Here is a 14223-nt window from a genome sequence, read left to right on the forward strand (position 1 = left end):
GTAGCACTCCCCAAACCCTCAGCTATCCCCACACAGAGTTCTTTGTCCTTGCTGGGCCCTTTCCCTGTCCTGCTCATGATTCGCCTACTCCCTGTTTTCCTTTCTATTTCGCAGTTCCAGGAATCTCACCCTTTGTTTGTTCTGAAGCTGAGACTGGCCTAGAACTCAGAATTCTACTGCCTCCACTTTCAAATGCAGAGATCCCCAGCATACACTGCCATGCCTGGCTGCCTCGTTTTAATCATTATCAGTTACCTCAGAAATCACTCTACATTATCTCCAGTAATTCCATATAAATTCCATAATACTTGGTTAATAAGAAAACTGTTATTTCAAAGCTCCTACACACACACACACACACACACACACACACACACACACACACACACACACATACTCTAAGTATTAAAGATGACATCTTATAAATAACAATACTTATATTTCTATGAAAAGGATAAAGCTCAACCATATATTGTTTAAAGTTTGCTCCTGACGGAATAAGGTCTCATTTATCACAGCCAAGTGGCACCTGAGGACACTTGTCACCACTTTAACTCTCCTACCAGAAAACAAATTAAACATGAATGAACACTATAAAATAATCATTTGAAAATGTCTTGTGTAACCCAGGCCTCGCTGCTTATGAAACCCAGGTGACTAAAGCTGAAGTGTCCTTAGTTACATAGTGGAGTTAACAGGAAGTGGGTAGCATTACATTTATGTTCTCAAGTTTAAGCAATTGTTTCTATTAATTATGTTGCTAACCACAAATGAAGGCTATAACATTTTCTTTTCAAAGCAGAAATTAGCAATGTACCTGAAAGGTCTTGAAATTCAGGCTTTTGGCTGAATATGAGGTAGTTAGTGGCAATGAAATGGAGCAGCCAGGTGGAAAGGCAGTCTGAGTGGTGAAACTGCAAGAAAGGAAAAAGGAAATGTATTCCACTTCCGTTCTGCTCAGCGGTGCGCACACGCTCAGAGGCACGGGTCTGCTTGTACCTCTTCAGCTTCCATATGCTCAGTTCTTTATAACCACAGTTTTTCAGTGACTTGTGTAAACTGCACGTGTTTTCCAGAATTTGTAGGCGCACCATTCTTAACAGTGAGGGCCTGGACATGTGAGGAGCAAGAAGCCAGTGACGTGATGCCCAACTTTACACTTATAATTTTCCTAGATTCCTAATCAGCAAAGCTTGTCAGGTGAACTCAACAAATGTTCACCATACCACTGAATTTGAAAGTATGCTCATGAAATGAATGAATGAGTGAATGAATGATTGAGGGAGAAAGGAGTTTTGGTAACTATGTCAATTGGTATATACAGACTAATCCTGCCATTTTCCTTTCAGTAATGTAGGAAGAAAATTCTATTTTCTGTAATGTCACTGTTCACAGCACAGCCACACTCAAGGAACCTGGATTAGTACCACTATTGGGAAAAAAATTACGCAGATGTAACTTCTAACCTAATGCTTCAAAATTACTTAACTGTAAAAACCAGTGCAAAGAAACACTTTCGAATGAATACTAGTCTTGATATTGCTGTTAAAACACAGAAAAATAAAAGTAGTATCTGTGTATTTTAAACCAAAAGAGCCCACCCTGGCCCAAGCCAAGCACCTTGGCCTTTTTGAGCAGGTCTACAATGTCGAGGTTCATGGAGGCCAGCTCCCTGCTGGGCATGCTCTGCAGCTGTGTGATGATGAACAGCTCACAGATGTGCTGTAGTCTGGAAACTTGGTACATCTCAGCGCAGATCAGGAGACACATGGCCTGAAAAATGCCAGCTGATGAGAGAAGATGTACGGTTAAACTATTGCTCTGAGAAACAAAAAGAAAACACACATTACTGGTGTGTACTTCCATTTCGTACACTTATTACATTCCATTGTAGCTATGACACCAACAACATTGTTATTTTGGCAATACTTAAAATAAATAGGCCAATGTGATTAAAAAATGCTCACATATGCACACACATAAACACTGGCATTTAACTTAACTCTGAGTTTTCATTTTGATTAATCTTCCCCAAATACCCTTTTAATTCTTAAAATATTGTGCCTATAGTTGCTATTCCTTTCCTATTTTTTCTGATTAGTGATCAAATTTTTTATTAAGTATTCACATTCCTATTGAGAAAATAATAAAAATTTTACACTAATAAACAATGTTTTCATTTTTTGCCAAGCAAAAATACCAAGTCAATCCTTGTTAATATTAGTGTTAACAACTCCAAAACACAGAACAGGGAAGGAAAACTGAGACAATTGACTACAGAAGGAATTGTCACATTTGAGCTGTGTTTGAGGAGGGAGCCATCTGGTGGACAAATGGGATAAAACACTCCTAGGGGCTTCTGCATCTTGTTCAAAGGATTGTGCTATTATAATCTCACAAGATCTGTTGTAGTGTGTAGCTGCTACACATTATTAACTATTATTAACATTGCTAGTGTGTGCTGGTTAGTGAGAGAATTTGTCTAGTAAATTTATAAATAAATCCTATAATCTACTGGGATTCTAAACATCTCAAGGAATGTATACAGATATGCCAATTTTAGGGGAGTCTGACTTTGGAAGTAGAACAGCCTTTAAATATCCTACATTCTCAGAGCCAGAAATATTACAGGAATCTCACAGTACTAAAAGTCCTGAAAAATATCTCAATCAGCTGTGAGGATTATGAAATCTGTTGTCTAGCCCTTCTTATTGAAGAGATAGTGCTTCCTAAACTCTAAAATTAGAGCAACCACTAGGTACCCCAAATAACTGTTCCCAGGTATCTAGAGCAATCGGGAACCTTGCTGTTAGTGCCAGCTAGGACATTTGAGTGTACGGAAGGCTCCTAAGCACTGTTCTTCCATTTGAGCTAACTGAGAATGCAATATTCTCCTTATCTCAACTCCAAAATGCTCAGCAAAAGCCACGGTATCAACTCTGATTGATCTTAAACAAAACAGATTTCACAGAGAGCAATCAAAACGAGTAAGAAGAAAATATGATGAGATTGTCTTATACCATGCAAAATTCATACCTGGGCAACAAGAGTCTGTGTATAAGTATTCTAAAAATGACAAGAATGTCTCTTTGGAAACGCCATAAACTGGAATCAGCACACTCTTGGCTTCCATATAATTACCATTAAACATGGCAGCCATCACTTCACATCGTGCCACCAAGATGGCCCTGTGGGCTGGCACAGTTGCTCCTGAAAGGTGAGAGAGGTAAACAAATCAAGAACTGTAATAGTGTAGAGTTCCAAGCGTGTTCTAACTGGAGTGCCCCTGTTCATGACGGGCCAGGCTGCTGTGGAGAAGCCTCACTGGGGATATAACTGGTGTTGCTACACAGGCTTCTTACAACAGCCGAGAATAAGAGTTTAAAACTTGTCTTGGAACCTGACAATCTGCAAATGAGACAAACAGTTGTTAGTTTAGATTTCCTTAAGACCAAAGAATTGAAATGACAAAGTTTGCCTTGTGTTTTTAGAACAGCATCTATCCATCATGATTGGCTTGAAATATTGATACCTCTGACCATGTTCCACCCAGGAAAACATCTCAATCATTACCTTGTGATTAACCTCACAGAACTGTCTTGGAAAGGATTCCCTACACCAGGAAAGGAAAACTGCAAAGCAAAGGAGAAAGCCCACCTTACAGAAGGAATGGCCAAGAAGCTGTTCAGAGCCAAGCCAAGGAGCACAGTCTTGACCTTGGGGACATTGCAGAGCTGATGACCATGGTCATGCCATCTTCCCACTGCTGCACACAAGCAGAGCCTTTTCTGTGACGTGAGAAGCCCCTGAGCTCGACGCTGACTCTCTAGGGAAACTGCTGAGTTTTCCAGATATTGTTTCACTTCACAAAGACAGCACCAGAGGGAATGACATGGAACTCATAAGGTTCCTGTTGTTGTAATGTCTACCATGAAAGGAGACCATGAATCCACATAACAGCCTTCAGTCCCACAGATCATCACTGAACATCTACCATCATGGTGACAGAAATGGTAAGAAACCAAATCTTTTAAGCCCAGACTCCATTTTAGAGAACTTGAACTCAGGTAAACTAACAAGCCAGTACCTAGCATTAGTTTCCAAGTTGCACTCCCCCAACCCCCACCCCCACCCTGCAACAAAACCTGAGCCTAGCTCCAAAGTCTAGGCTAACCACAACAAATCCAGCAATTCCAAGTTAATTGCCAACAAGTCCACCCCCTGCCTCATGATCACCAATTCAGAGGGAAGCAGAAATTATGGTTTGACTCCCAGCATCAGCCAATTATGCTAAAGGCTATAATAGCTCTCCAATATTAGCTTGCCAGGCTAGAAACACTTACCTGCTCCCCCCCCCACACACACACACCTTGTTGCTTTCTATAAAGCCTTACCCTGATAAGTATTCGGGGCTCCTTCCCCCCCCCTTCCCCCCCCTCCCCCCCCCCTCTACTCTTCTACCCACTTTGCCGCTCCCCATCCCTGCTTAATAAACCTCTCACGTGGAATTACCTCTCCTCACTTGCTGCTTTCTATAAAACCTTGCCCAGATGTATGTTGGAGGCTCTTCTCTATCAAAACTGCCCCGTGTGTCAGTGGTGGGCTGAGGGACCTGAGCTAGCTTGAATAAAGACTCTGTTGTGATTTGCATCAGATTGGGTCCTGTCTGTTTTGGGAGGTTCACTAATACTTCCCTGGCACTACAAATGGCAGATACCAAGATGAGGAAGGCAGAGTGAGGATTCAAGTTATGGAGGATCCCAGGACCAATGGGAACCACAAAGCTGCCCCTTTCAGAAAGAAATGCAATGAGTCAAACCACAATATTCTGCCCAATGATTTTATCGTCTGACTTCATTACATTTATCATACTTACATATTCTCTTTTAAAATATTCACAATTTATTGGTTCTTCAATCTCTCTAAATCCAAGCAAAATAAAAGAGGCCCAAGAGATATTTTCTAAAGCCAATATTTCCTCAGGATCATTAGTCAGCTGATCCTGCCAGCTGAACCCACAGGTTGTCACTATGATTTGCATAGCCACATTCCCAACAGGAAGGAGACAGTTTAAGAGCATTCTGCTCCCACCAGCAAACACCATCTGTCCACTGTATCTTCCTTTCGTCACCCCAACCCTCCCAGCCAGAGTGTGGCAGTATCCTTTACCAGAAGGGCCAGCTTCCATAATTAAAGCATGCTGGATATATCTGTAGAGACCAATTAACAAGGAATTCAAATTGGCAACACAATTTGACTTACAATGTTAGGTTTTAAACTATTTCAAGATAAATAGAGCATCATTTGAAAAATAGGAGCATAGCTTAAACAAACTGGATGGTCTACCATTTGAATTAAGCAGATGAATTAAGACTGACTAAAAATATCAAGTGGATATTAGGGTCAATTTCATAAGCAGGACTTGAAATTTTAACAGAGCTTTCTGTTGATAATGCCACAAGATAATGTAACACCTGCTCCAGTGCCTTGAGTATAGTGTGTGTGTGTGTGTGTGTGTGTGTGTGTGTGTGTGTGTGTTATTATCTCAAAGAGTGGTTGGTTACACCATAATAAACAAATGAACTTCAGACCAAACAAAAAGCATAACATAACAAACAAACATCAAAGGTGAGGCTTAGGAGAGGGCCCAGTGGGTAGATTTGTCATCAACCATACAACCTGAATTTGATCCCTGAGAATTTGTAGAAGCTGAAATGGCCCATTTCCCACAAGTTGTCTTCTGACCTCCACCTGATTGTTGGGGCACACACCCCACACACCAAATAAATAAATAATGTGACTTTTACATAGGTGAGTGGCTATCCATAGTACCAATGCCTGAAGTTATGTGCAGATGCTGCACATGATCAGATAGGCAAGCCAAGTCCTTGCACATGGAGGTGAGTGGGCAGGGGGCAGGCAGAAAGGGCCAGGAAGTGACAGAGCAGATGAAAAACAAAAGATTAAAAGGGAAAGAATCTCTACTTTCCATATGTTGCATATTTCCTTCAAAAACCTTCTCAGCATGTTATGCTGACATAATGCTTGGTGCCAATGCCTCCTATGCTAATTGTAAACAGATGATAATGCCTGCTACGTAAATGTGGGAGCCATGTTACAGTTCTACAAAAGTGCTAGGCATGAATAAGAGGCTGGAGAGATGGATAAGTGGCTAAGAGCATGGGATACTATCCCAAAGGTTTGATTTCCAGCACCCACACAGGGCCATAACTCCAGTCCCATGAAGTCTGATGCCCTCTTCTGGCTTCTGTGGGCCTAGAGTTGAGTGAAAAAATTGAGGGTTAATGAACATCCAGAACATCAACCAAGGAGACCTAGGTTATTTAAGGAAAAAGGGCGGAGGGGAGAGGGACAGCCAAACAACTAGAACTTGACCATATCTTAAGAAATGACTTCTACATCCAGGTGTAATGGGACATATCTTTAATCTCAGCACTTGGGAGGCAGAAACAGACAGAGCTCTTTGAGTTCAAGGCCAGGCTGGACTACACAGTGAGCTCCAGTATAGTCAAATACTCTATTTAAAATTATATCTATATCTATATCTATATCTATATCTATCTATCTATCTATCTATCTATCTATCTATCTATCTATCTATGAAACTGGCTAGCCCTGACCATACAACTAGTAGGCAAGCACCATCCAGGAGACCCACAAGGATGACAACTTGCTTAACACACAGGTCTGGGAAGACATGTTTCAGAACATACCTACATGCAGGAACAACACATGTATGTTCACCACATACACTTTAGATTACCCTCCCACCACATTTATCCCTCATGAAAAGCCTACTCTAAGTTGTTGTGTAGCCCCAGAACTCTTGGGGGTCTTTCAGAGTCAGTCCAGTATGTAACTAATCAGCCAATATCATGGATGTGGCTAAAACACAGGCCTCTCAGTAACCCACTAGAAGTCATTTGGCAAAGAGCACTGTGCCAGCTCCAGCGCCATCAGTTACCTTCAGAACACAGAAATTCTCTCAAAACAGACTTGAGATGATTAATTTGATAAAGATAGAAATCTTTCCAATTTATAGGGTAAGTTTCTTCTTAACAATGGATGTAGTGTTTTCTGTTGGAATGTGAAGCTGCTTAGCTATCCACCCTGGTGTTTCTCTAGTCTACCCAGGGACTTCCACAAACGCCTTCATCAACAGTATTCCTGTAGGAGCTAGTTTTGGGATTGCCGCTCGCTGGGCCTCTAAGGATACGTTCTCCATCTGCAAATGAGTAGTATTAGCTGGCTTCAGACACATGCTTTGGAGTATTCTTTTTTTCTTTTTCTTTTTTCTTTATTTATTTTTTTCATTTTGGCAGTTAATAAATCCAAGTATACCACGGCCAGTGGCTGGTAAGTCAGCTGCCGGTCTTTTAACCCAAAGAGAGAGCTATAGACAGTCTGCAGCTCCTTCATGTAGCCTCCCCCGCCGCACTTTAAATACATCTCAAGGCCTCTCGTGCTGTCCCACTTTCAGAGTCCCAGGCTCACACTGCATATGGTGCCGCCGACAGAGCTTTTTAAAAAAGTTCAGTTCACTAGTTTTCTTGACAAAGTTAAAAGCAGTTAATATTGCTGGGGAAAGGTACTGAAAAGTAAATGCTATTCCAGCTGCCACACATTTCCATCCCAAAATTAGAATTACATCTCCCTCTTTAAAATGGCCCATCTAAAGTTCTACTTCATTTATTTGCAAACAACTCCTTTTATCCTTATGCAATTGAAGGTATCCGACAATTCATCTTTAAGATTATGCATTTAATCTAGTAATGTGGCAGAATTATCCATGCAAGTAATCAGTGATGGGCTTCGAAGACAGCTCATCTTTATTAAAGCTAGGCAGCATTATTTCCCACAGAGATAAGAGGCGACTTGCAGTTGCCCTGGTGATAGCGATTCTCACAGTGCTGCCAGTGACACATTTAGCAATAACTTTGGATGCATGATGTAGATCGAACAATTTTTAAAAAAAATCAAATAAATCAAGCAAGAGATAATGAGCTTTTAAGAGAGCTGGCTTCAGATGAATTAAAAACAGGATCTTAAGAAACACAGAAATGAAAACAGAGATGACACATTAAAGATAGAAATCTTTCCAATTTATAGGGTAAGTTTCTTCTTAACAATGGATGTAGTGTTTTCTGTTGGAATGTGAAGCTGCTTATCCCAGATGAGGATATGGATGGAGGGGAAATGTAAATTCCTTTTCTTAGTTTATAAAGTGATTTTCTCGCAAACCAGCTGGTATTACTTTATGTATTTAAAGCCGAACAAGAACTTGAGGGGAGCAAGTAAGAAATAAAAATGCAGGGTAACCTCTGTCACAGCTGAGCCATACCTTGTATTTCAAAGACAACATCAGCAAGCATCGGTTTATTAAGGAAAAACTTGAGAGATGTATTATAAAACCACAGAGGCTTCCTGGCTTGGTAGGTCTTGCAGTTCCTCAGGCAATTAATCTATCAGGAGAAAGCACAGAAAAAAGAGGAAAGCTGTTCAGTTTGCTTTGATAACAAACACAGAAGACTGCAGTCAGGAAGTCACAACTGCTTCATGATGGCACCTCTAATCACACCTCTGAGGGGGACATTCCCAGGAGCACTTCATCTGCTGCCTGTGTGTAGCACAAGGCCACTCACTAAGAGGTGACCAGGGAACCTGTAGATCCTGGGTTTCTGGGAGCCATTCACACAGCAGGGGATACATATGTGTGTTCTCACTGCACATGTTCTCGTACAGCCTAGCAGGGCTTTCTCCTAAAATATGAACATTAAGCAAAATCTCAGAGTGGTGAATTTCAATTTGAATACAATTTTCTAATGCTAATTGTGTGTGTGTGTGTGCGTGTGTGTGTGTGTGTGTGTGTGTGTGTGTGTGTGTATTCTGTCTCTGCCCAGTTGCTGGCCTCCTCCAACAGTGCCTTGGTCTACCTCAGCTTTGGTACCTTGTTTGTTGCTGAGGTCTACGCAGACACCCCTTCCCTATCCGAGAAGAGAAGGGCAGCTCCCTTCACTTGCCCTCCATCCTTGTCTCTGGTTTTTCGTTACAATGAAATAAGCCAAGTACTAACATTTTCAAGTGGAGTTGTCCAAATTATGGCTGCAACCATAAACTGTGTGGCCACAACCCCCCATTTAAAACCACTTAGTTATGGCTCTTATTGGAATTATTTTACTTATTATTGATGACGTCATCCGATCCTTAGCTGGATTTCTGAATCTCATCCTCATGGGAACTCCCATGCTCAGTCAGCTGGGGAAATTCGGAACCTCTGCCCTTAAGAAGTCACATATCAGACTCTGGCAATCAGAGCAAGTGGTGCCTAGCTGTCTACCTGTGCTAATCTACTTTGAAGGGACATTTCCAACATTTTGTGAAGGAAGAAAGGGATACTCTTCTATTGAAAAGGAAAAAGAAAACCCACTCCAGCATGAACTCCACAAGCATGGTACGAGGGAAACAAGTAGCCTGGCCCTCCATTGTCAGGTCTCAACCCTGTGCCCCAGCACCCACTGGGGCAATGGGCATTTAGAATGCAAGTGATTAAAGGACACAGAGAGTGACAGCCAGGGCCACAGGCAGTCAGAAGCTGCAGGGCCTGCAGAGCCTTGCTTTATCCCACTTTAAAAGAAAAACCTGAACTGCTCAAAACTGCAGCAATAATTCATGATACACTCAGAATTTAAATCCACTCTCCCAAGTGCCAACTCAGTGCTGTGTTACATTCCTATGACACACTTGGTAAACAGAAAGGGTAGATGAGAGGGTCACAGAATTACAGTCCCTTCATCACTCGGAGGTGATGTTACTCTCAGTATCTCAAAGGAGCTCTTGCCAAATCAGAGAAAGAAAAAGGCATGAGCTCAGAACACCAGCTAGTCCCTGCATCTCATCCATGTAGATAAAGGCTATGAGTCTGCACACAGTGAACCTTACACCATGTCTGAAGCACGTGTGGGATGGGGGCTATTCTCTCTTGGTTCATACATTAACTCATCAGACTATTTTAATAAATGCGAAGCAGGTATTTGTGCATTTTAAAGGGTCACTTAGTTGAGTTAGATTGAAAGAAAGGTTTTATTAACCTTTTGATTCCTATAAGGCTGACTAGCCTGTGGATACTTGCTGCACCAGGTTACTGAAACAAAAGATCTTCGCCCTTAATTCTTTGTTTCTGTTAATTTTTGTTCAACTAAAAATTAAGAATCTTCATAAAAGCTAGGCAGTGGTGGCACACACCTTTAGTCTCAGCACTTAGTAGGCAGAGGCAGGCAGATTTCTGAGTTCAAGGCCAGCCTGGTCTACAGAGTAAGTTCCAGGACAGCCAGGGCTACACACAGAAACCCTGTCTCAAAAAACCACTGGGGGATAAAAAAAAAAAAAATCTTCATAAAAAGCTAGTACAAGCCAGGTATGGTTGCATATATGTAAGAGGAAAGTCACAAGTCTGAAGCTAGAGTGGGCTACAAAGATAACTGAAGTCAGTCAGGGCTACAAAGAGAGTTTGAAGTCAGTCTGGATTATATAATGAGCCCTTGTCTCAAAGGGGAAGGAGCATGCAGAGTAGACACCTGCTGTCTGAGTTTAATCCCTAGAGGTCAAATGGTGGAAGGAAGAAACAACTCCTCTCAACTCCACATATATGTGCTCTTTGGCACGCATGAGTGTGTACATGTGTGTATATATACACACATACTAAGTGAAGGTAAGAACAAGTTTTAAAATCAGGGAATGAAAAACTATTACATCATTAAACTATTAACTTTAAAATGTTAGTAATATAGGCTGTAGAATTAAATCATCTGTAAAAAATAACTACAGGAATGGTTTTCTTATATTTAAAGAAAAACCTATATTTCCTAAGCATTGCACACAGCTTACCCTTTTAATCTACTACAGCCAATTTGCTTATCACATGATCTGAAATAAGAATAAATTGGTGGTGGCTCGGATTCCTTCCAGTTGGTCAGTACTAGTGCTGGGCCACCTTGGGCCCGAACTCAGCAGAGAGTGCCACAGTCTCCAGAGGACTCTCCAACCCTCAAGCAACCTAGCACGCCCAGGATCTTAGGATCACTCGTGAGTGGAACACATCTGTTCCAACAGAATCGGGAGTGCCTGGGGCCAGCTAGAGCACAGACACAAGAGCCCCACCCAACCTCGGGATCCTTCTGGTGGGTGCTGGTCTACCTTGGTTTCGAACTCAGCGGACAGCCCCATGGTCCCCAGAGGAGGTAACAATTCCAGGCCCTTTAACACGCACAGGATCTTAGGATCCCAGGATCCCAGGAGCTTGGTCACACCAGGATCTCAGGGTCTCAAAGGAAGCTTGACTGCCAAGAACTCTGACACACCCAGAATCTCAGCATCACAGGATCCCAGAATCACAGGATCACAAAGAAAGCTGGACTCTGAGGAGTTCTGACTCAACTGGGATTACAGGGAGGACAGGCTCCAATCAGATATAGCAAGGGCAGAAAACATTTGAGATAATCAGATGGTGTGAGGCTAGCATAAGAACAGAAGTAACAGAAACCAAGGTTATTTGGCATCATCAGTACCAAACTCTCCCACCACAGCAAGTCCTGGATACACCATCACACCAGAAAAGCAAGATATGGATCTAAAGTCACTTCTCATGATGATGTTGGAGGACTATAAGAATGACATAAAGAACTACCTTAAAGAAATATAGGAGGACACATCCAAACAGGGGAAAGAATTGAACAAAACCACCCAGGATCTAAAAATGGAAGTAGAAACAATAAAAAAATCACAAAGGGAGACAACTCTGGAAATAGAAAACCTAAGAAAGAAGTCAGAAGCTATATAGGCAAGCATAATAGAATACAAGACATAGAAGAGAGACTCATAGGTGCAGAAAATTCCATAGAAAACATTGATACAACAACCATAGGTATAGATGAGAAGGAAGATTTGCAACTTAAAGGGCCAGTCAATATCTTCAACAAAAATTTTAGAAGAAAACTTCCCTAACCTAAAGAAAGAGATGCCCATGAACATACAAGAAGCCTACAGAATTACAAATAGTTTGGACCAGAAAAGAAATTCTTCCTGTCACATAATAATCAAAACAACAAATGCACAAAACAAAGAAAGAATATTAAAAGCGGTAAGGGATAAAGATCAAGTAACATATAAAGACAGACCTAATAGAATTACACTGGACTTCTCACGAGAGATTATAAAAGATAGAAGATCCTGGACAGATGTCATACAGGCCTTAAGAGAACATAAATGCCAGCCCAGGCGACTATACCCAACAAAACCTCTATTAACATAGATGGGGAAATCAAAGTATTCCATGACAAAACCAAATTTATACATTATTGTTTCATAAATCCAGCCCATCAAAGGATAATAGATGGAAAACTCCAACACAAGGAGGGAAACTACACCCTAGAAAAAGCAAGAAAGTAATCTTTCAACAAACCTAAAAGAAGATAGGCACATGAACAAAATTCTAACTCTAACAACAAAAATATGAGGAAGCAACAATGACTTTTCCTTAATATCTCTTAGTATCAATGGACTCAATTTCTTAATAAAAAGACATAGACTAACAGGCTGGTAACATAAACAGAACCCAACATTTTGCTGCTTACAGGAAACCCACCTCAGGGACAAAGACAGACACTACCTCAGAGTAAAAGACTGTAAAACAATTTTCCAAGCACAAGGTCCCAAGAAACAAGCTGGACTAGCCATTCTAGTACTGAATAAAATCTACTTTCAACCTAAAGTTATCAAAAAAGATACGAGGGACACTTCATACTCATCAAAAATAAAATTTTCCAAGATGAACTCTCAATTCTGAACATCTATGCTCCAAATGCAACAGCATCCACAATCATTAAAGAAATTTTAGTAAAGATCAAAACACACATTGCACCTCACACGATAATAGTGGGAGACTTCAACACCCCACTCTCATCAATGCATAGATCCTGGAAACAGAAACTAAACAGAGACACAGTGAAACTAACAGAAGTTAGGAAACAAATGGATTTAACAGATATCTGTAGAACATTTCATCCTAAAACAAAAGGATATACCTTTTTCTCAGCACCACATGGTACCTTCTTCAAAATTGACCATATAATTCATCACAAAACAGGTCTGAACAGATATAAAAATAATCCCATGCATCCTATGAGATCACCAGAGACTAAGGCTGATCTTCAATAACAACATATATAATAGAAAGCTCACATAAATGTGGAAGCTGAACAACACTCTACTCAATGATAACTTGATCAAGGAAGAAATAAAGAAAGAAATTAAAGACTTTTTAGAGTTTGATGATAATGAAGCAACAACATATCTAAACTTATGGGACACAATGAAAGCAGTCCTAAGAGGAAAACTCATAGCTCTGAGTGCCTCCAAAAAGAATCTGGATAGAGCATACACTAGCAGCTTGACAGCACACCTAAAAACTCTATAACAAAATTCACACAAGAGGAGTAGATGGCAGAAAATAATCAAACTCAGGGTTGAAATCAACCAAATAGAAACAAAAAGAACTATTCAAAGAATCAACCAAACAGGAGCTGGTTCTTTGAGAAAATCAACAAGATAGAAAAACCCTTAGAGAAACTAACTAGAGGGCACAGGAATAGTACCCTAATTAACAAAATCAGAAATGAAAAGGGAGACATAACAACAGAATCTAAGGAAATCCAAAACATCATCAGACCCTACTACAAAAGCCTATACTCAACAAAACTGGAAAACCTGGATGAAATGGACAATTTTCTAGACTGATACCAGGTATCAAAGTTAAATCAGATTCAGAATTATGATCTAAACAGTCTCGTACCCTCTAAAGAAATAGAAACAGTTATTAATAGTCTCACAACCAAAAAAAACAAAAAAACAAAAAACCCAGAACCTGATGGGTTCAGTGCAGAGTTCTATAAGACCTTAAAGGAAGACCTAATTCCAATGATCCTCAAACTACTCCACAAAATAGCAACAGAAGGTACTCTACACAATTCATTCTACGGAGCCACAATTACTCTGATATCTAAACCACACAAAGATCCAACAAAGAAAGAGAACTTTAGACCAATTCCCCTTATGGATATCAATGTAAAAATAAGCAATAAAATTCTCCAAAACCGAATCCAAGAACACAACAAAACAATCATCCAACATGATCAAGTAGGCTTCATC

The 14223-nt window shown here is 40.6% G+C and overlaps 1 protein-coding gene across 2 annotated transcripts in view; it reads right to left on the reverse strand.

Annotated features, from left to right (window-relative positions):
- Rhobtb3 (Rho related BTB domain containing 3) overlaps nucleotides 1-14223 on the reverse strand; it is a 124056-nt gene that overhangs the window by 3339 nt on the left and 106494 nt on the right. For both annotated transcript variants that reach the window (XM_029543921.1, XM_029543920.1), the window contains exons 9-12: nucleotides 8363-8483; nucleotides 3037-3210; nucleotides 1621-1787; nucleotides 818-914 (exon numbers count right to left, since the gene is read on the reverse strand). In XM_029543921.1, coding sequence (XP_029399781.1) covers nucleotides 818-914; nucleotides 1621-1787; nucleotides 3037-3210; nucleotides 8363-8483 — 559 coding nt within the window. The remainder of the gene's footprint in view (nucleotides 1-817; nucleotides 915-1620; nucleotides 1788-3036; nucleotides 3211-8362; nucleotides 8484-14223) is intronic.

This window comes from Mus pahari, chromosome 11 (genome assembly GCF_900095145.1).
Source record: "Mus pahari chromosome 11, PAHARI_EIJ_v1.1, whole genome shotgun sequence".
In the NCBI taxonomy this organism is placed as follows: Eukaryota; Metazoa; Chordata; class Mammalia; order Rodentia; family Muridae; genus Mus; species Mus pahari.